At 35.3% G+C, this 21056-nt stretch overlaps 1 protein-coding gene across 1 annotated transcript in view; it reads left to right on the forward strand.

Annotated features, from left to right (window-relative positions):
• The window catches only part of COL21A1 (collagen type XXI alpha 1 chain), a 171950-nt gene that overhangs the window by 148963 nt on the left and 1931 nt on the right, over positions 1-21056 (forward strand). Inside the window, exons 17-28 of the mRNA XM_053904790.1 lie at positions 1723-1767; positions 3803-3856; positions 5071-5124; positions 8030-8083; positions 9683-9754; positions 11668-11703; positions 14566-14610; positions 17476-17508; positions 18095-18241; positions 18332-18386; positions 18883-19083; positions 20310-20387. Coding sequence (XP_053760765.1) covers positions 1723-1767; positions 3803-3856; positions 5071-5124; positions 8030-8083; positions 9683-9754; positions 11668-11703; positions 14566-14610; positions 17476-17508; positions 18095-18241; positions 18332-18386; positions 18883-19083; positions 20310-20387 — 874 coding nt within the window. The remainder of the gene's footprint in view (positions 1-1722; positions 1768-3802; positions 3857-5070; positions 5125-8029; positions 8084-9682; positions 9755-11667; positions 11704-14565; positions 14611-17475; positions 17509-18094; positions 18242-18331; positions 18387-18882; positions 19084-20309; positions 20388-21056) is intronic.

The following is a 21056-nucleotide window of genomic DNA, read 5'->3' on the forward strand; positions in this document are numbered from 1 at the left end:
AACAATGTATGGCCATCTTGTATCTGATAAGAGTTTACAGATTTTATTTAAATTCAGAAATTAGTCTAAACCTATAGTGGGTTTGTGTATATGTGTATTTGAATGGGAGCTGATTACAGATGGTTTCATGCCAAATTATGGTCTATTGAAATGGAGGCCTTTATTTGAAACAATATTAGTCTTAACTGATTACATTAAGAATATGTATTTCCCACCTTGGAAGGATATAATTCATATCATTATATGTTCTTTATACATACAAGTCAAATATTTTAATTTTACTTTATGTTTTAGGGTACACCATGCTCATATTTTATAACGTCACTTTAAAATGTATGTGGTTTTATGTTATTTTCTAGTTAGTATGTTTTTAAAGGTTTGTGTTTTCCACTAGACTACAAGCCCTTGGTTGATGGTCATTGCTCAGATACATCTTTTCTCTGCAAAGGGTATGGTGCTGTGGCAAAATAAATGGAACCAAATAGAATCAAATTGAATTCCAATTTATGATTCAAGTTCAGATTTTAAAACTAAAACTGTATGCATATGTCTTGCACTATAATTGTGGCTAACACATTGACCAGTATTGTGCTAATAAAATCAAGATGTGAAAATCAAGTAAATGGCCGATTCTCCCTGGAATAGAAGATAACTTGATCTCATTGACAGTGGCCTCTCCACCACCTGCCTTGCTTTTCTGAGGAGTACTGCTGTTCTTCGAAAGCCCTGATGATGCAGAAGGCTTTCAAAGAAATACCGATGGGGCCCAATTTCCTGGTCTTTCAAGTTCCTTTTCCTGCCGGAGTCTGTCTACATAGATATATACATACAAATGTTACTTATTTCAACTGCAGTGTCATTAAGAAAGGAGCTAAGAGAAATGAATAAAAATGAAAATTGATTAGTACCATCACTGTTTGCTTTGGGTGGTGAAAGATTATTTTGGTAAATTCATTGACTGTAGAATTGCTTTCCCGTTAACGAATGTGCTGTTATTTTCAAATGTATACAATGATCATTAATATTCTCTGAAAATTGCTAGAACTTATACATGTGGATTGTACGTGTGAAAGAGCTCTTTGTATTTCTTTCTCAAATGTGATCTGCATATTCTTCATGATTGTGTCAGTAAGGAAATCATTAGGACAAAGATTGATGTATTTCATACAAGAAATTAGGTTCCTGGGTGTTTCAAGGCTCAATTTGGAGGATATTGGTTAGTCTTGTTAGTTTTTAATTATGGTTGTGAGACAGTGGGCGCCTTTGGAACTGTTGTACTGAATCTGAACTCCTATGATGTGATAGTTTTTCTTGCATTATTCATTTTAAATAATATAGGAATATGTTCAAATGAAATATCCTTCTTATTTTATCACTTATGTTGGTCTCAAAGAAAAATCAAGTTAATTAATACCCTCATAAGCTTTTCTTTCTGAAAGCCTTTATTTAAAACTTTAAATACCAGTGGATGTTCATATAATAATGAATTTCATAAATACTCTCTTTTCCAAAATTGGATTATTATCAGTAGCAGTGTTATAGTGTAAGTGGATGATACAGGTTTGAAATTATGCATTATTTACAAGTTAAAAATCTGATTAGGACTTATTCTTCTTTAATGATACAGTCTCTCTCTCAATCAATCAATCTCTTTCTCTCTCTCTCTCTATATATATATATAGTTTTGTTTTTTAATTAAGATTCTACTTTATTACTTTTTAGGGACTACCTGGATTTCCTGGAAATCAAGGATTAATGGGACAAAAGGTGAGTATTAATGAAAGTTGAAAGATTTAGGCCTAGATCTGTTTATTAAAAGTACAAAGTGTTGATATCTTCACATAGAATGCATTTTTACCACATTAGTGGCAATAGTTAATTGTTGAAATATGATATAATTTCAGAAAGTATTATTTGTCCTTATAATTAGTTTTTGTTTTGTTCTATATGGATAATATTAATTTGGATTTATACATATGCTTTCTGTTTTACTTGGTTACTTTTCTATCTTGTGCTCTTAGACCAGCCTTTTGGGATAATTTTCCTATTTTCTGAACTATTTCTTTAGCATTTCTTTGAGTACAGATATCTTGGTAACAAACTTTCAGATTTATCTAATTCTAAATATGTTTATTTTACTCTTGCTTTTGAGAGATAATTTTGTAGGGTATATAACTCAGAGTTGATGATTATTTTCACTTAACATGTTGAGGATTTTCTTCCATTGTCTCCTGACTGCCATTATTAACTATGAAACATCTGCTCTCATTCTAAGTATTGTTCTTTTGTAAGTGATCTGTCCCTTTATTTGGGATTCTTTTAAGGTATTTTATTTGCTTTTTTTGTTTTTTTGGTCTAAAACTCATTACAGTATATCTAGATACACAGCCTCTTTAGTCGTCCTGGGGAGAATTCAGTTTGATCCTGGCTGTGTGGTATTGTTTCCATTAACTCTGGAAAACATCATCCATTATCTCCAAATTACAATTCTTCCAATTTTATTCCTTCCTTCTGGAATTACAGTTAGAGAAATTTTATTCCTTCTCATATTGCCATCCATGTTTCTAAAGAGTATCTTATTTTTATATCTTTGCTTCTTACGTTCTGGTTAAATTTTTTTGATATTTTGCCCAATTATTCTTCCTTTACTGTGTCTAATCTGTTATTTAAGCAGTTGATTAAAAAAATACTTTTCTAAAAGTTTAAATTTTTAATAACATCTTTTTATTCTTGATAGCCTCTTGTTTCATTTGCAGTCCTAATAGTCTTTCATGATTCCATTATTTAATTAGTAAAGATCTCATGTATTGTTCTTAATTCTGTTTTAACAATTCCACCAAATGCCCTTTGTTATTTCTGTTAACTCTCAGTCTTGTGGCTTGCTGCTTCCTCTTTCTTGTTAAATATGAGCTCATTGCTTCATGTTAATTGGCATGGGTTCTGTCAGCCTAATTGGGGCATGGAGAGCTGCCTCCTGTTGGTTGCCATGGGTACCATGTCAGCCCCCTTTTAGAGTCCTGGGTCATCATAGGTATTAAAGATTCCTGCCCTCTTCCCACTGTTAGCCCACCATTCAGTTTCCCAAGAGCTGAACATGCATTCTAGATGCCTCTGGCCTTTTCTTGGCTTCTGCATCTTGACCTCTGGCAAGATTTCTGCATTGTTCCGAATCCTTTTAATCATAGCCCCAACTCAGAGTGTATTTAATTAAAATAAGGGATCTTTGAAGATTTCACCCATTTCTTGAAAGACCAGAACTCCCTCACAGAAGATGTTCTTTCCAGAGTTGGTTGTTGTTTTTTTGTTGTTGTTTGTTGTTTTTTTATGTTCAAGATTCAGACTCCCTTGGAGTACCTAGTTAGCTTGTAGGGTATAGAAATCTGAGAAATTGAAGTAAAAATGCTATTATTCTCTATCCTATTTTTTTATTAATTTATGTTAACTGTTATACTTCTTAATCTATGATAAATAGATTGATCTCTTGTCTCTCCCTCTTGTCCCTCTTGTCTCTCCTCACCAACTCTGTGTGAACTTCCAGATCTTCCTTTCAAACAATGACAGTATCACTCCTGATTTTCTAATAAAAATATTTGACTTAGTGATTCCATAGACCCTTGGCTCAGATCTTTAAGATACCATGTACCATGTTTTTTACACTCTGTTGCTTCTGTTTACAGTAGAGAAAGGGGAAGCAGTTGAGCTGATTGGTATTGAATTTTTATTCTATAATGCTTTGGCAGGAAATTCATTGAAATGAACTGATAATTTTCAATTTTAAATTTGATCTGTATTTGATTTTTAGGGAGAAATTGGGCCTCAAGGACCACTAGGAAAAAAAGGAGCTCCAGGGATTCCTGTAGGTTAATGTCATTATTATCAGGATATATGAAATATAGTTATTATGTGCCATTTCTAATATTTTGCACCCTATGGTATGAATTAGTGTATTTTACATTTTATAGGTGAAATAATATACTAAATTGATAGCAAAGCATAATAGTGATGACATGGTATTTTCAATATGACCATACTGAGATTATGTTTCCTGATGATATTAATTGAATATTTTTTGCTCATCACATTTCCTTGGCTATATTTAAGAGAAAGCAATGTCTTTTAATGTTTGTTTTGGCATTTAAGGTAGAATCCAGAGGTGCCTGGGTGGCTCAGCTGGTTAAGCATCTCAACTCTTGATTTTGGCTTAGGTCATGGTCTCATGGTTGTGAGATCGAGCCCTGTGTCAGGCTCCACACTAAGCATGGAGCCTGCTTGGGATTCATTCTCATATATTCTCTCTCTCTCTCTCTCTCTCTCTCTCTCTCTCTCTCTCTCTCTCTCTCTCTCTCTCTCCCCCTGCCCCTTCATTACTTGTGTTTTCTCTCTCTCTAAATAAACACTTAAAAAATAAAGTAGACTCCAAATTAAATCAGTTCCTTGTTGCTAGTTATTGTTGTTTTATTTTGGGTCATATGGCTAGTTAAAAATATGAATATTTTGTAACTTGAAGAGAGATTGTTATATTCAGAGAATTTATTAGATTGTCACTCTTTCAGAATATCATTTAAGAAAATAGAAATTGGAAGTAAAGTTGACCAGGATAACATCTATAAAGAAACCTAATTCTTAATTACTTTTAAATTTATTTATTTTTGAGAGAGAAACAGCATGAGTGGGGGAGGAGCAGAGAGAGAGAGGGACACAGAATCTGAAGCAGGCTCCAGGTTCTGAGCTGTCAGCACAGAGCTCAACGCGGGGCTCCAACCCAGGAACCCTGAGATGATGACCTGAGCCGAAGTTGAATACTTAACCAAATGAGCCACCCAGGCTCCCCAAGAAACCTAATTCTTAGTCATCATGACATAAGGAAGAAAGTAAGAATGTAGAAAAAAATGAACTTTCCTTTACATTTGTCTTTTACTAGCTCTCCAGAAATTTTTGCTTTTTGTAGGTTATTTGATTAACCACGTTAAGAGGTCTTTGCTGGCCTTCAGGCTATCTTGCATAGTTAGATTTTTTATTATACTTTATTGAAGGAAATAAAACTCTTGAAACTTCCACTTAAAAATATAGGGTATGATGGGACGTGATGGCTCACCGGGTCAGCCTGGAACACCAGGATCTAAGGTAAATAAAATGAAATTAATAAGACAGAACACTTGTGCAAAATTACCATTTGTGTGCCTCAGCAAAACTTTCAATTATACTGATTTTAAGTGTGGTTTTAATTCTATGAACAGTCATTTGTAAGAATGAAACCTTAGACAAAATGAATTGTATAAAGTAGGCTAATGTAATGCAGGTCTTGTTTAAGCTGGAAAAAGTCCAGAATCTCTCACTACTTGACCCTCTTCTCCTTTATTGTCATCTCACAGGCACTGAGGATTATGTGGAGTTCTATGGAGTTTCATGTCAAACCTCACCAATATAGAGGATTAGTGGTTTTGATTGAGGATGACTTTTGCCAATTTCTGAGTCCTCTTCTTGATATTTTTATTTAGTAGGATGTATACGGAGTTTTTATTGTAAAATGCCTTTTAGTGGGTTTTATTAGGCATTCTCTCCTTCAGGACTGTGGGTAAAATAGTGTATTATCTTTACTTTCATTTTTTAAAAAATGTCAGCCAAACCTGACATACGTATTCAGGATGTCAGGTTAGGTTATTTTCAAGATAGAATTGCAACTCCAAATACCATGCCTTGACCATTTTCTAGATGTATAGAATCCTGTGCTAAGAGAACTATTTTTTTTTCTTGGTTTACTAGAAGGGTCAAATCAAGTACATTCTGGCTAGACTCAGACTATTCTCAACTATTTAATGATTAGAGAATGTAGGACAACCTTCCAAAGGAAATGATGGAATTGCTGTTTTAGAAGCATTGACCCTCTAACTAGACAATGTTGCACGGAAATAGACCCTGGCATGCAGAATGAGTAGAGGGGTAGACAACCTAATCTATTCTACTTTTAATTTCTAAATTACTTAGAGAAAGAAATAGGATAAAACATCATGGGAAAAGTATCTGCCCTTTCACCAATGGTAGACCCTCGTGAATCTTTGGAGTGAGGAGTCCTAGTAGTAGTAAGTGTGCACAGAGTTGGTGTAAAACCCTTGAGTGACTGGGCCTGCCAAGTGGAGATTCTCCATAATTTCTCAAAGTCATTTTCTAAGAAGATGCTGGGTAGTTGTATATTTCTTAAGTAACTGGGATACGATGGATCCCCCAGGGTGTTCTGGATGCTCTAATTCTTAAGAATTCAACCTAAGATTTCATCAGCCACTTCACATTGTTGGCTCACACTGAGCAGGAGGTCAATTAAATCTACTGGAACTTCCATAAAAGGTTTTATAACAATACTTTGTGTTATCAGCCATTTGAGTAGATTCTGCTGATATGGCTGGGAAGGCAAGTGGCTGTTTCCAGAATCACTTTATTTTGACATGAATTACTAAGAAGTTCGTTTCCTCTCATCTTGTACTTGTGCAATTATTTTGTTAAAAATAGATTCGAAGTGTTAAAATCCTACCTTTTAAATATAATCTCTTCAGTGAAACACTTCAAATTCTCCTCATGTAGTATGTTAGCTCAGGTGTTCTGCAAATGGCCAGATGGTAAATATTTGAATCTTTGAGGGCCATATAGTTGCTGTTGCAACTACTCAACTCTGCTCTTGTAATACAAAAGCAGCAGTGGACAAGCAGGGATGTGCCTGTTTCTGGCAAAACTTTATTTACAAAAGCCTGCATTAGGCTGGAGTCAGCCCATCAGCTGTAGGTTACTTACCTGTGTGTTACTTTATCCCTGCCTATTTTGTCAACTAATATGTTTGTGAACTATGCCTTATCAGTTGCTATGAATTCTAGAGTGGGACCAAAAAAACAAAGCTGTATTAAACAGGGCAAAGATGAGGCTGAAACTTTGTGGTAGATCTTTAGAAAACTTCTAATTTGGTTTATAATACCTTTTTAAAAAATAGCCACTGAAACATACTATATTCCAGTTTTTAAAATTATTATCTAAATGACATTAGGATAGGTTAACATAATCAAGTCATGTGACTTGAAGCAAGTTGTCACCTCTGGATTTCTGCTGAATCACTTGTAAAATTAGATATTTTAAGGAACCAATGCTCCACGGCTTAATAACGTTGTTATGTGCTCAATGCTTAATGAAGTCCAAATATTGTGTTCGTATGTTTCTCAACATGAGCAACCTAGAAAACTTTTCAAAAGCTGAAAATGCAGTTGGTTACCTTAATTATTAGTGTATCCAGTTTGGTTCTGGCTTTTGCCAGAACCGGGTTGGGATTTTAGGTATCAGAATGTGTATGAAAACCAACACTACCTTTGACAGTCTCTCCTATTAGCCAGCAGACATATTCTCTCTGTATATCCCACCCTTTTTATAATTTTGTATTCTTTGTCAAGTTGGTCTTGTCCTTCAAACTTTTGTTGGAAAGGACTTCACTTAAATCCTGAAAAAGAACACAAAGTTTTCTTTTCATATATGCATGTGTGTGTGTGTGTATACACACACACAATTTATACATTTATACATATATATGTAATACATACATACATATATATATATTTTTAAGCCACTGTACATTTGAATCTAATTTTCTTTCCTTCAACTGCACACCGAAGGTGAGTCATCCTGAGAAAGTGACACAGGGAAATATGAAGATTCTCAAAGTATAGGATGTTGTCAAAATCCATGGCTCTGGCCTGTGCGGTATGGAGACCCAGCTAATTAGCACTGGTGCCTGAGGATTTGAATTTCTTCCCTTACTTGGAGCTTCTAGATTTAAAACACACTTTTGGAAAGCTTTATAAATGAGCAGACCCATTCCTTGCTTACAAGAGTTTTTTCTTAATAAATAGGCTTAACCTACAGAGTCTGTGTTTCAAACAGGTGGAAAGTTGGAAATATAAAAATTATTTAAAAGATGTTCCCTTAAGTGTCTATATCAGATATATTATGACTTTTTTTTTTTTTTTTTAACTCAAATGGTTTGATGCATTGACAGGGAAATAAAGGTGAACCTGGACTTCAAGGGATGCCTGGGGCTTCTGGGCTAAAGGTAATTATCATTTGATACATTTGGAAATACATTCAAAATATTATAAGTCCCTTTTATTATTTGATGAGATTACTATGTGTATCCGTTAAGAAAAGTTACATGAAATTAAGGATTACCTCTATCACAGAGTTCTCATTCAGGAAAGAAAATGGCCAATGGGGGGTTTGAATTGTTTTGGGGACACTTTCCCACAGTTTAGGTAAAAAAGACAAAATATATTTTGGCTTGATTTTCCTAGAAATGGTAAAAGCCCTATGCTTATATGAACCTACTCTTTGGTTCAGAGACTATCCCTGTCTTCTGTAACTGAAAGGAAGTGTGTATGACTTTCACAAGTGATGCTATTCCTTTGTTTACTGCTTGATGGGACTTCAGTGTGGGGACTCAGAGCTGCTTATACCAGTTTCCTCCAAACCAAATAATTGATGTTTATTTCAATAGGATTTTTAATTCTTTTCAAGCCTTTAGCAATCTAGAGTAGTAATCATTAGCTCAGGAGTGGGCCTAGTAACTAAAGAGGCAATACCGTTTCCACAAAAGACAGTAGGCTTTAGTTAATGTGATAGAGTTTGGGACTAATGGTAAAACTCAAACCAAAAACCATGAGGCAAATTCAGGTTTGCATCCCCTGTCTTACAGACATTACCTAAATGTCATTGATAATTCATCACTGTATACTTTCAGAAAATGTTCTTACTTAAGACTTGTAAGGAATCTTTATTCCATGAAGGAAATAATCCCTGTGGGATGATGCAGAGTAGAAAAATTGGGATAAGTCATGGAATATTCCCTGTACTGAAAACAACTCAATAATTTACTTCTAAGAAAATACTTTTCCCTGTGTATGAAGAACCAACATAAGTGTGCATATGATTTAACTACAAAGACATTCACCCCCATATTGTTTATAAAAATAAACATTGTGAAAACCAATTGTAACAATAGGCATTTTATTAAAGATGATAAATCACTACAGTTAAGTACTATTCTGTAATTTAAAATTATGTTTTAAAAACATAATGGCATATAAAGAACATCACAATATTCATATGTCTTGTTGAAAGACATATATTAGGCCTTATGTAGTGAGAAAACCTTAGTAACTAAATTGTGTATTGTGTGTTTGTGAGAAAATATATAACAAAATAAAAACAATGAATAATGAGATTTTCAGCAATTTTAGTAGTTTCCTCACCAGTTTTTTAACAATAAAATAGGTTCTTTAAAGTAGCAGTATGAGAATAAGCAGTCTCAAGGAGGAAGAGAAAGTGTTAGCAAACAAAACGAGATACCTATGTTTATTATCACTGCTTTACTATTTATTGTTGAAGCTATAAAATAAAGATGAAAAATATGTATAAAATTTTAAAATCTATGCTATCAGAATTATTTTAACTTACAATGTTAGGAAAAGGTACAAGAAGTTTTGTTGGGACTCCCATAAACTTTTCATTCTTTACTATTTCTGCAATAATAACTAAAGGTCAACAAACTTTGTAACCATCAGTTATACATTTGGGATTTATGTAGAGATAAAAACAGTGGTGTCTTTCATAAGCAATAGGTATGCAATCTTTATGTAATTTCTATGTTACTTAGGGAGAACAAGGAGCAGTAGGTCCCCCAGGAGAACCGGGATACCTGGGTTTGCCGGGAGTTCAAGGAAAAAAGGTATGCATTGTTTAGGTGATATAATTAACTTTTTTCTTTTTTTTTAAAGTTTATTTATTTTTTTATTTATATAGAAAGACAGAGACAGCACGAGTCAGGTAGGGGAAGAGAGAGAGAGGGAGAGAATCCCAAGCAGGCTTCGTGTTGCCAGCATAGAGCCCGATAAGGGGCTTGAACCCATGAAATTTCAAGATCATGACCCGAGAGGAAACAAAGAGTGGGTCGCTTAACCGACTGAGCCACCTAGGTGCCCCAGGATAAAATTAACTTTTAATCAGCTATTAGCATGTAAGTCTTCCTTTTGTGAAAGTAGCACAATTTGGACTGACTGTACTTTTAATGACCTTTATATTTGGTATATGTGTGATATGATCAATCGCATGCCCATAGCTGTGTCTCATCTTTCACATTCCTGCATGGGTATTGTCTCCTAGGTGAAGGCCTTGGATGAGGCATGCAGCTCAGAAAATATAAACATTCTATTAAGTAAAGCCTGTAAATTCAGATTGTTTTGCAGTCGGTCCAAGTGAGTCAAGACTATTTTAGGAAAAGTATTCAATGTCTGACACTCTTACTAAAATGTGAATATTACTCTTATCAAAACTGGGACAAAGGTCTAAAATAGTAACAACTACACCCAGAACACTTGACCATGCAGTTCCTATTTATGAAAGATTATATTGCATAGAATTTCATTTGAAATTAAGGAGTTTAAAATACAAATCATGTATTCTGATATAAAATGTTTTGGTGAGGTAAGAGAGCAACATTTTAGATTCATACTCTCTCTCTCTCCTCAAAAAGGAACCGTGAAGCTGTATCTATATAAATAGTATTTGTTTGGTGGTTTTAAGGAACAACTGACAGCCCGTTTGCCAAAGAAGTTCATGCCACTGCAAATATATACATTTCAGTCTAAAAGTAAATATGTTGACCTTGATTCTGGAAAAGATACAAACTCTTACATCTTCATCTTTACATCCCTTGCTGTTTTGGTTTTGCTACCATTTCGTTTTTCTGTTTCTCATGTGTCATGCACTTGGCCCCTAGGTTATTATAACCAGTATGATCATTGACCGTTTTGTTCCAGTGAGCAGTAGGCAACACTTGCTGAGACAGGGATGACCCTCAGGGCAGCAATTAAGTGTCAGAACCTTGGTGAATATTACATAAACCTACTAGGACTATATGTTGAGGTTTTGAGAAATTTCTTGTTCAAAACTTGCCCTTTAAAAGAACACCTGTATTTTGTTGGCTGTAACACAAAACTCTTAATGTTTAGAGAGCATGGTGAGGGAGGAAAGAAATTTGGAAACAGTGTCCAAGTTCATCTGAGGGCAAGTGCTTATCTTTCCTAATTTGCAGATTCATTATCTAAGAACAAGGACATTGAACTTAGTTGGTCTGGAAGGTTTACTCTAGCTGAAAAGTCCCAGGAATATTTATATTATGGAATATGGATTTTACCCCAAAAATTCATTTTTGAAGTGTATGTTTTCAAAAATACCATTTCAGTATTATATTCTGCTTCATTGTTTCCTATAAATTTGTGGCTACTACTAGCTTAATGGAAGATTTTTCAGTTTGATTTTGTAAAACAATTGCCGAAATGAGTTTTCTCATGTTCGTTTGCTAAACCTCAGATTGTGATCAATATAGACAAATTTTCTTATTTCTGGTAAACTAGAAATTATAATAATTTTTCCTTTGAAATGTAAGAGCACAAGGAAGTATTCACTTAGAACATTTTGACATAATATGATTTTTCTCCTTTTGGAGTCTGCTTCTGCATATAAGGCACTTGTGGAATTTGTAGGAGACCATATATATTTTTTTCCTGCAGAAAAATATGTTTACTTGAAAGGATAAGGAATATCCTAGATTATGATAGACATTAAACTGCCTTTTTGCAGGGCGACAAAGGAAGTCAAGGTGAAAAAGGCATTCAGGTATGTTGCTGGCTTTTTTAAAAGTTTTGCTTGGCAATAAAATCAGGGCTTTGTTCTTTTTAGTTGTAGTGTGGTTTTCTGGCTCCTTCCTGCTTCACCATCAGTATCTAATTGTTAAGTCTCAGCTTTCTTCTTTTCTTCTAAACTTTTCGGACAACATCAGATCTCCTTTTAAGATTATTCTCTATTTCACTGTTGTAGAAACTTGGAAATCAAATGATTCAACCAAACATATGTAGATTGTATTACATACTTCTAGTGTGTTTATTTGAAATATTACATATCTATATTATGTATGTTTCCAGAAATGATTTGAATGGCTTATGGCACAAATAAATGTGATAAGATTTTATATTTAACACCAAATATAAAACATGTTCAAACTAATAATTGGAAGCAGAATTATACTAAAAAATTAAATCAGGTTGAGGAAATCTAGGGTGATTTAGAAAGGATATTTCATTTGGGTGTGTTACCACAAGGGCAAAGTGTTCTAGGATTTCTGGAGGCATAAAAGGAGATTACAAATTGAAGTAATATTAGAGTGAACATCTGCTGAGGTCTCAGTGTCAACAATTGTTTTTTAGCTGTTGATTCAGTACCTTTTACTAAAGATACTCAAGTATTATTATGATTTCTGTAATTTTGAAATTAGGAGTGAGGTAGATTTTAAGCAAGTGTCTGTGAACTCTAGACCCACATATTCCGGTTTCCCTCTTGGTACTGAGTTTGAATGTGTCATGTGCACACATCCAAAGGTCCAAAACAGAGCTTATCACCTTTCCCCATAAACCAGCTCCTACTCTATTCTTGGTCATGGTAATTGGTAGACCCATGAAATGATCTCAGGGAAAAAGGCTTGAAAGCCATCCTAAAACTCAGTCTCTCCTCTCTTCACAGGTAGTTTCACATCTAAATCTCTCTTGAACTTGGCCCCTTCTCCCTGTCCGCACTGTCCTAATCATTTCTTGTCATGGGTCTCAGATTACCAGTGTCCTCCCCACTTCCTCTCATGCTCCTACCAGCGTGCAATAACTAAGCTACACATCCGCTTAGGAATCCTTCTGTGGTGCCCCACACATTTCAAGATGAAGTCTGTTCCATGAAGTGCTTCCTGACTTGACTATTTTGGCTCTCTTTTACTTATCCCTAAAGCCTACACTTAGGTTGAGTAGTTCTCCCCACCCTGTAGGATGCACCTCTCTCAGATGCCCCCTCCTCTGTCCCCATAGTATCCAGCCCAGAGGCTTAATTATGCATTTTCATCATTCTTCATTTAATGACTTAACTTTACCACCACACAGTAAGCAACTTGATGATACCAGTTTTTGGTTCAGTGCCCCTACGAACCAGCAGATAGGTATCATTCAATAAATATTGGGAATTCACTTAAGTAAATAAATGAATAAATCAACAGTGCTAGAGTGATTTAAAATTTAGGTAATTAGATAAGTCACTGTTTTATTATCTGGGTATATGTTTTCCCAGAAACTGCTAATTATCTCGTCCCACATGGGGATGAGGTAGTACTTTAGGGGTTAGTACCATGCATTATATATGATGGATATCCACAAGTATGTTTTAAAAGGACAAATGTGTTTATACCTTTGTTAATTTTCCTCTCTTCTTATTTGTCCTGATTTAAAGATCTTCATTCAAAATATTTTTGCAGTATTTTTTAAATTGAAGTATAATTGACATATAACAGTATATAGTTGACCCTTGAACAATGCAGGTTTGAGCTCCTCAGTTGCACTTACATGCAGATTTTTTTCAATAAATACAGTATTATAAATCTATTTCTCTTCCTTATGATTTTAACATTCCCTTTTCTCTAACTTGTAAGAATATAGAATATAATACATATACAAAATATATGTTAATTTATATGATTAGTAAGGTTTCTGGTCGATAGTGGGCTATTAGTAGTTAAATTTGGGGGGAGTCAAAAGTTATCCACAGATTTTTGACTTTGAGGGAGGTGGTGCCTGTCACCCTACCATCATTCAAGGGTCAGCTGTATTGCAGGTGTACAACATATTAATTCAAATTTGTATACACTGTGAAATGATCACCATCATGTGTCTAGTTACCATCTATCACCATACATAGTGACAACATTTTTTCTTCTTTTGATGAGAATTTTTAAGAATTACTCTTAGCAACTTTCACATACACATTATGGTATTATCAACTACAGTAACCATGCTGTATATGCATCCCCATGACTTCTTTGTTTTATAGCAGGAAGTTTGTATCTTTTGACCCCTTTCACCTATCTCACCCTCCTCTCCCTCCTGGCAAACATTATTCTATTCTGCGTATCTGTGAGCTCGAGTTTTTTGTTTTGTCTTGTTTGGTTGTTTTGTTTTGTCGCACTCTGCATGTAAGTGAAATCATACGGTATTTATCTTTCTCTGTCCGACTCATTTCACTTAGCTTAATGCCCTCAAGTCCCATCCATGTTGTTACAAAAGGCAAGATTCCTTTTATTTTTTGATGTATGAGTAGTATTCCACATTTGTAATATATTTTTCATCTTTAAAAACTCCTTTAAAGATGTCTTCTTGTCCTTGCATGTACATAATCAACACTAAACATAATTATGTCATTGAAATTAATAACATATCCATAACCATTGGGTTTTTAAATTATCTTTCACGTTGTTAATATTAGGGTTGACTCTCTTTTTTTCTTCCTCCAAGAGACTAACTTCTTTATCTCTTACATCGTTTTGCATATTTGCATCACTGCTTTTTGTGACCTTTCTTCTTGACACCAGTGTTATACATAGTTTGTGTCTTACATGAGATTGCATTGTATGTGTGCAAGCTAATCAATGATGTTTATTAAATTTTAAAGGGTCAAAAGGGAGAAAATGGAAGACAAGGGATTCCAGGGTCACAGGTATTTTTGTTTTCTTTGATGGACAATGGAATAATGAACCACATAACTGGATGGTGTTGGGAGAGGATTATTTGCAAATGGAAACGAGCGGGGAGAAGGGTAGATAGATGGTAGTGCTCATTCTAAGCATCTGAGGAAGAAAATGCCAGATGGTGGTGGTGATAATGGTTTGCTTTAATCATATGTTTTATGTTTTCATTTTCCTGTACTGATTGGTGACTATGAAACTTGCTTCTCCATGCTTTTTTCTCTTCAAGTAAATGGCTAAAGGTAGACAATTTCACTTACTTCCTGCAATAGTTATTGGCCAAAGGCAGCCATACAATGACAGTATCTCCATATTTACTATTCACTCTTTATTTTTTTCTTGAAATGGGAGTAGTTGAAGCCTGTAAGTAGTGGAAGAATATTCTTGTTTCCCTCTTGTGTGTTCAGAGATACAATTTCCTACACTAGAGACTTTTTCAAATGTTATCTTCAGTGAGATTGCCATGTGGCATGTAAGTACAGTCACAGCCAAATTGGACCAAAAGTGGCATAAAAGTGATTTGTATGTAATGGTAGCTTGTTTGCTGCTGCACTGCCAGTAGTTAAGCTCAGATCCAACTTGGTCCACACTGAAAGGACCGACTGTACATATGATTCCCTCATGGGATAGACCTCTTTCGAATGTGACATTCAAGACAGATTCAGTAATTACACTGGTTCTGGAGATGGGCGGATAAAACTGTGAGTGATGTCTTCAAGGACAGGGGTCTCTATGTCCCTCGCCTGGAGATATCGGAGACCATTGGAGAGAGGTGTAAAAGCATGTGGTCACAGGGTTGTCTGTAAGATAGGATGGAAGGTGAGTGCTAGATATTCAAAAGAGTTGAGAATTTAGAAGCCAACAGCAAGAGCAAAAGAGGAGAAAGACGAAGTTTGTCTACGTCTATGCTCAGTAAAGTGTGTCTTTTAATTTTTTTGCTCCTCCACTTAGATCCACTTGATGACATGACCAGCATTGACCCCATTCTCCTCCCTGGCAGCACAGACTGACCGCCTAGGTTTCTCTAAGTCAATCACACAGTATCTATAAACCGCTCTTCTCATAGGACAACCTTAACTTCCTCGTCCATTCAACCTCCACAACCCAGGCCCTTCACCAAAAATTCTTACAGGAACTTTCTGAGAAGAAGGCTATTTCCTGTGGAATCTGAGCTCTCAACTTAGCTAGCTCACTGGCTTACAGATAACACTCTCTTCACACTTCCCTAAACATGTTTGGTTTTTTTCCCCTCACTTCTCAAGGGAAATAGTGGTCGGCCACCCTAGGGCAGGGTTTGGGCTTCCTAGAAAACTTCTGCCCAAGATTTGTTGGATGCTGGTGTTCTCACCACCGGTAACTGAGCCCTAATGGAGTACCTGGGGGTCAAAGCAACTGTTGCTTCTCAGCAGTTGAATAGTTGTCCCAAGTTGTTTAAGTAAACATTATTAGTTACCTGTCATCCTACAAAGGGCTGCAAGTGTGCGATTTCTTGGCCTTCATGTTTGGTTCCTCTCATGAAACCATCCCAGTGGATTCTCAGATAACCGGTGTTTACAGTTGCAGCTCTAACTCAGTTCTAGTCCTGAGAACTTCCTATTCTGTGTTTCCTCTTACACAAGCTCCAGTTGTAGGGTTATGTCTGGGAGGGAACACCTCAGCATTTCTGCAGAAACTTCAATATTTAAAGAACAATCTTGAAGTGTTTTACTCACTAATATATTTTTACATGGAAACTTAGTGTTTTTATGCTCTTGTTTTAATTTGAGAGTATGCCTCTTTCTGTGCCATACTCTGATTTTACTCCATTTGTCTTCCCTTTTGTCCAATCTGGATATCCATGTTTAAGGGACCTAGAAATAAAGCAAAATAAATATGCAAATTCAAGTTTCACTGTGTGAAATGTCATACGCTAAATTTTATAGTGAATTGCAGAACTCTGACTTTTAATTTGAAACTTGAATAATGAAGTCCTACCTGTGTGTGTGCAAGCTCTACCCTTTCCCAGAACTGATATCAGGTGATTTTGGAGCCCAAGTGTACAATGAATTTCAGAAATGGGAAATTTTCATGCCTTTCCTGAAAGCTCTTATCATCTATAATTTGCCATTGTAATGAATATGTGAGAGATGAGTGGGAAATCATTTAATAGAACCATCCAGATGTATTCAGTGATTCTAACGGTGAATGAGTTTCATGCGTGAGCTCCCCAGTGTGTATAATATCACTTGGGAAGAATACCATATTATACATCACACTGCTTTTCTAATCTCTGAATTGCCAGCAGTGAGTGGTTTAGGCATAGGACAAATGGGTATTGTCTTCCCTGTTAATCGCCTTTAATGGCATCTTTGCTTTATTCCATCTTTTATAAATAGTACTCAATTGAAATTTAATTTTAAGAACATAAACTTGGGAAAATGGAATACTTAATCACCAAATAAAAGAATAAACATACCTTATATTACCTGATTGAGTTTAATTTACATTAAAATAGCAACATATTTAAAATCCAGAATAGAACTGAAATAGAATTCACATAGAATCCCATTCTAACCTACATATTTGACCTGCAGCATATAAAAATATTCATATCTAAGAATGAAACAGTGACATAAATTAACAATTTTATATTATCCAGTTAGCATATCACCTTGTCATTAGCCTCCTTTAAAAAGGCAGAGAGAGTATCATGTGTAATTCTTTCACTAATTGTATCAGTACTTTTCAGATTGAAAAGTAAAGTTTGATTAAATGTGTGGTAACAGGTGCACACCATGCTAATAGTACTGTACCTTGCAGATTTATTATGTTTTTTTTTCTCCTATTAATTTTCAAAGGGAATTCAAGGTCATCATGGTGCAAAAGGCGAGGTATGTTTCTTCATGTATTATGCTCTCTTTTCAGTCCATACTGCTTCAGTTTTCAGTGCTGAATAAATCTAGCTTTGGCAGAAAATGTCTTTCACATTCTTCAGTAGTTCTTTAATAGTGATTTTCAGAATATGTAGATTGGTTGAATTAGGTGTGAAATGTTGCATATTTGTGAATATTATTGGTTCTTCATATGTATTAGGAGCTAAGTTTTTTTGTGCAAAAATTTAACAAAGAATATTGTGTTTCTGTATTTGTCTCTCCAGAATGTAATCTCTTTGAGAACAAGACTGTGGCACGTTTGTTGTTTCTCTAGTGCTATATGTATCGCCTACACAATATGTTGAATAAATTGAGGAGATTTGTGGGGTTGGATGGATGGGTGGATGGATGGATAAATGGCAGTTTAATATGATATGAAAATTCCCCTCTGATCAATAACAGCATTTCACAGCTGTTCTCTACATAATGTACTTTATATACATGTATGTATATGTTCATATTCATATCCTTAAGGACTTTTATGCTGCAGTTATACCTTCTGAAATATTGAAACAGAACTTCTGAAGATTTCTTCTGATTTTAGAGAGGTGAAAAGGGAGAGCCTGGCATCAGAGGTGCCACTGGACCAAAAGGAGAGTCTGGGGTGGACGGCCTGATGGGGCCTATGGGTCCCCAGGGGCAGCCGGGCGAAACAGGTCCTCAAGGACCTCCAGGATTGGATGGAAAGCCTGTATGTATTCTGCTTCTTTCCAATTTCTCATGTTTTCATTGCTTTTTACTTGGTATGTACATGTTATAACCCACTAATAATTTGATGCAGGGAAGAGAATTTTCAGAACAGTTTATTCGACAAGTTTGCACCGATGTATTAAGAGGTAAGTCTCAAACAGAGATTTTAATAACTTTTTTAAAATTGGTAAAATAATACTAATTATTGGTAGAAATTATAAAATATATAAGTAAGATTAGAAGAAAATAAAGGAAATTTATAAACTCCTGTTTTTTTCCCTAGATGAGTAATTTTTTAAAAATGAAAATAATGTGTACTCTTTTGTAATCTTTTTAATAAAACAATTTATCATTATTTCACCATGAATTAAGTTTCCTGACATAATTCTGATAATGTAATTCATAAATATGGATGTCTATAATTTACACAATTTATTTTTTGGCGGGTGCTTTCACTCCCCCCCATTTTAAGTGATTGTAATAATAAAATGATTACATAGAACAGAGTATTTCCACAGTTAAATTCCTAGAAGTGAAGTTATTGGTCAAGAGATGGGCATCTATAAATTGTGAAAAAAAAATGGTTAGTGATTTTACCAATGCCTATTTAAACTTAAGGGGTGGGGCTTCTTTGTTTTTAAGCTCAGCTACCAGTCTTACTTCAGAGTGGAAGAATTCAAAATTGTGATCATTGCCAGTCTCAACATGGTTCTCCTGGTATTCCTGGGCCACCAGGTCCCATAGGCCCAGAAGGTCCTCGAGGATTTCCTGGTTTGCCAGGAAGAGATGGTGTTCCTGGATTAGTGGGTGCTCCTGGACGTCCAGGTGCCAGAGGATTAAAAGGTGCTGAACTTGTGTACATATTTTGTATTCACTTTCTAAATTGATTTAATAGGCAAGGGTTCATCTTTGGTTTTATGATGCCAAAAAGCTTTTTGTATCCCTGAGTCTTTAAATAATTTGTCAGGGTGCCTGGGTGGCTCAGTCAGTTGAGTGTCTGACTCTTGATTTTTGTCTCAGGTCATGATCCCAGGGTTGTGGGATTGAGCCCCACATCAGGCTCCATGCTGAGCATGGGTCTTGCTTAAGATTCTCTCCCCCCCCACCCCCCCCCCCTCTCTCTCTCTCTCTCTCTCTCTCTCTCTTTCTCTTTCTCTCTCTCTCTCTCTCTGTCTCTTTTTCTCTCCCTTCCCCTCCCTCTGCCCCTCTCCCCTGCTTGTTCTCTATCTCTAAAAAATAAAAAAATAAAATAATTTTTCAACTAGTTAAAAAGCAATTCTCTTTTCTTAAAGCAATATTCTAAAGTAGAGAAAAATTAAAGTTTGAAGCTTGTGAAGTTACAAATTAGAAAATATTGATAGTGCACTTAGAGATTTTGCCTGAGTCTTTGATAAGAAGGTCTTTAAATAGAAAATCACACTTTCCTTTATTTTGACTCCAGTAACTTCTGTTACCTTAAGAATTTTTCTATTATAGGAAAAATTATATTTTGCCACCAAACTTCTTAATAGCCCACAACTTACTTATCATTGTCTTTGAATGTTTATGTGAAATGTCAGTTGATAATTCTTTCCTTTTTATTTAGTATTATGTGAACAATTGAGATGTTCAATCAAAGTAATAAACAACTATGAATAACACAAGGGTTAATAATCCCAAACCATTTTCCTTTTCAATATTTCAATATTAGATCCTTCTAGATCACTGATAATCTTAGAAATTTTTGCTTCAAAAATTCTGTTTCCCATTAGTAATAATAAATAATGGCAAGCTTTTTTTAAAAAGATTTTTTTTGTTAAAAAAAATTAAGTTTGTATTTATTTTGAGAGAGAGAGAATCCGAAGAAGTCTCCATGCATCAGTGCAGAGCCAGATGTGGGACTTGAACCCATAAACCTTGAGATCTTAACCTGTGCTGAAATCAGGAGTCGGACGCTCAACTGAGCTACTCAGGCGCCCCAAAATTTATTTTTCTTCCAATGTGTATATTAACAGCTTTGAAAGAAGCAATCTAGCAGGATGTGATTTTATAGGAAAAGTAAGCTTATTCCCATCTTTGACACTCTGCAGGCCTACCAGGAAGAAACGGGGCAAAGGGGAACCAAGGGTTTGGGTACCCTGGAGAACAAGGTCCTCCTGGTCCCCCAGGTAAGAACTGGTACATGCTCCTAAGTGTTGCTGCACATTTGGCTTTAAGAAAATCTGCATAAACCGATGTCAAAAAATTTGAAATCAAGACATTTGTTTCCTTTTTTGAATGATTCACATTGAACATATTGAGCTCTAACTACTAGAATTTTCTTCCTCCAGCTTATTGATCAATCATTCCGGATTTTCTCTTGTTTATCATTTGGATGCCTTAGAAGACTAGTCCTTAGAATAGTTCTGGAATGGTTTTAGTCACCCAAGCTTATCTAGTGTATATCAGTGTTCGCTCTTTATGATTCTCAGGGAAGCAGAACACCTGCAGTGGTGGACTCGTAGGGCAGCCTTGGCTAGCTGTGTTACTTTAACTTCGTCAGGCCTCCATTTCCTCATTGGTGAAATGGTGATGAGATGTTGCCTGCATCATGACATTATTGTAAAATGATATGAATTAATACATGTGCTTTTGGAACAGTGTGTAACAATCATGTTTTCAGTAAATGGGTGCTATTACTGTTATTTTAGATGTTAGAACATCGTGAGGCTTTTGCGGGGATGAAAGGATTCAAAAGTCTTCATGTAAAATGCTTGGAACAGTATCTACAGTTGTAGTTAAATGCTGACTAAATGTCTCTTAGTGGTAGCAGCAGGAATTATTAGTAGTAGAGAGTG

This window comes from Panthera pardus, unplaced genomic scaffold (genome assembly GCF_024362965.1).
Source record: "Panthera pardus isolate Hobbes unplaced genomic scaffold, ASM2436296v1 HiC_scaffold_17, whole genome shotgun sequence".
Lineage (NCBI taxonomy): Eukaryota > Metazoa > Chordata > Mammalia > Carnivora > Felidae > Panthera > Panthera pardus.